At 31.2% G+C, this 2,270-nt stretch overlaps 1 protein-coding gene across 2 annotated transcripts in view; it reads left to right on the top strand.

Annotated features, from left to right (window-relative positions):
- The window catches only part of LOC107689770 (ventral anterior homeobox 1-like), an 11,142-nt gene that overhangs the window by 5,142 nt on the left and 3,730 nt on the right, over nt 1–2,270 (top strand). For both annotated transcript variants that reach the window (XM_016487914.1, XM_016487915.1), the window contains one exon: nt 1,516–1,703. In XM_016487914.1, the coding sequence (XP_016343400.1) occupies nt 1,516–1,703 (188 nt within the window). The remainder of the gene's footprint in view (nt 1–1,515; nt 1,704–2,270) is intronic.

Below are 2,270 nucleotides of genomic sequence, written 5' to 3'. Positions count from 1 at the left end.
TCAATGCTTTTTGTCCATCATCAAAAAAAATTATGCATTCTGTTACTTTTTAAGCATTCTGTTACATTGCTTCTTTTACTAAAGTATTTAATGAAGATACATCTTTTTTTCCTTAAACAGTATCATTGAGATGCACAGAAATGCATCTGTAAATGAATCATATTTCACATTAAGTTTTTTTTTTTAAAAAGCTATTATGTTTTTGCGACAATTTGGCTAAAAGCTATTTGTCTGTATTTGTATTAAATTACTAACATAGTTGTGAAGCCCCTCCTGCTTGTGTCAGCTGATTGTGAAATTTTGGAGCGCAATCAGCTCCATTAATTTATTTAGGTTGTGAAGATAAATCTAGGGCAGACTCGGAGGCCTGCTGAAATACGAGCAAATTAACCTTATGAAATTATTGTGTAATTTCTTCAGTCTCAATTCAGCAGCCAATACAATTATTTAGTATCTGGATTTGAATAATTATGGAGACCAGTGTGTGTTTTAAGTTATTTTGAAGTTGTCACAAAGCTTAACTAATTTTTTAAAGAGTATATTTATTGCTTCAAATTTTACTAATAATGCTGGAGCATGGTTCTGCACATCACAAAGACACAAATAACAACAAAAATAATTACTTTGATTAATCAGCTAACATGTTTGGTGTATTTCTTAAATATTTCTTTCATTTTTAAATCACGCATTTATCTCCCTGTTTTTATGCATTTACTTTATTAAATACTTGATTAGTAAACATTTTTAGTAATCATTTAATCTGTTCAGAGATAGAAGACCCGTTATAAATATTTATAACTAATATGCAAAAGACAGAAAAATAGAAAATTGTTGTGCAGTATGATTTGTCAGACCTTTTTGTGTATTTGTGTTTTAAATTAAGTTAAAAAAAAAATTGAAATATTCTTTGAGCTTTAATTTAACTTTTTTATTTTAGTCAACACTGTTTCCTACATGATGAATTGTTAGTATTTAAAATAAAAAACTTACTAAAATAATAAGTCTAGTCTGGCATTTGTTTAGCATTTATGCGCCATGATATACCTACAAAACTGTGACATTTTTAACAACTTGTGGAGGAAAATAATTTCTTGATTAATAAAAAATGTCATATGTTTTGTTGGTTATTTAGCCACAAAAACTGTGTAATGTTACAAATGTTTTCCATGACTACCTATATTAATTTCTCAAAAAGAAATCACTTTTGGCATGTTTTTATGATATAATCATTTCTTTCTTTTAAAAACAGATATTTTAATGATAATCTTACAGTAGGTATGACAATTTGCTTGATTAATAAAAAATGTCATATGTTTTGTTGGTTATTTAGCCACAAAAACTGTGTAATGTTACAAATGTTTTCCATGACTACCTATATTAATTTCTCAAAAAGAAATCACTTTTGGCATGTTTTTATGATATAATCATTTCTTTTAATTGAATGAACAGATATTTTAATGATAATCTTACAGTAGGTATGACAATTTGCTGAAAACATTTTCCTATCACATTTAGATGCCAAAGGTTCGATTCGAGAGATTATTCTCCCCAAGGGTTTGGATCTAGACCGACCAAAGCGTACTAGGACCTCGTTCACAGCAGAACAGCTGTACAGACTGGAGATGGAGTTTCAGCGGTGCCAGTATGTTGTGGGACGAGAACGAACCGAACTTGCCCGACAACTTAACCTATCTGAAACTCAGGTACACACCCAAATGTACATATAGATACACACTAATACAATTACAAATTCAAATTCAATCATTATAAAGACTATTGAAATCAGCAATTAAAAAAATAATAATAATCACAATCATGTATCACACAAATTTGGCTCTCCCAAAACATATTTATCCTTGTGACGCATGTCTGGCGCATAATCATAAAATGTATTATTGATACTCTGTACAATTAAAAGACACATAGTTACCTGGTAACAGGTTGTTCTGACTACATGATTTTATTATTATGATTTTGATATTTATTTAATTTGCATTTTGGGTGGCATCCCTTCAGACCACTTAAAACATCAGCGATCCGATCACATCTTGCTGACATTTTCCCGGATAATTCCCTTTTTTTTTTGCCCTCGCCATCAGTGCAATAGTTTGATGGTTTGTTAGTGGCATAAAGGCCTGCTTTACAAAAATAAGCCCAGCGATGCATTTGCGGCACATGCTTTGCGCAGGGGTCAGCAAGAGGTCACGAGCTTGAGATTACATGACTGAACTGTACATGCACTCTCTCTCTCTCTCTCTCGCTCTCTCTCT

Source organism: Sinocyclocheilus anshuiensis, unplaced genomic scaffold (assembly GCF_001515605.1).
Source record: "Sinocyclocheilus anshuiensis isolate Anshui unplaced genomic scaffold, SAMN03320099.WGS_v1.1 scaffold918, whole genome shotgun sequence".
Lineage (NCBI taxonomy): Eukaryota > Metazoa > Chordata > Actinopteri > Cypriniformes > Cyprinidae > Sinocyclocheilus > Sinocyclocheilus anshuiensis.
Note: the sequence above shows the minus strand (reverse complement) of the source record. Positions and strands in the feature narration are given on the sequence as shown.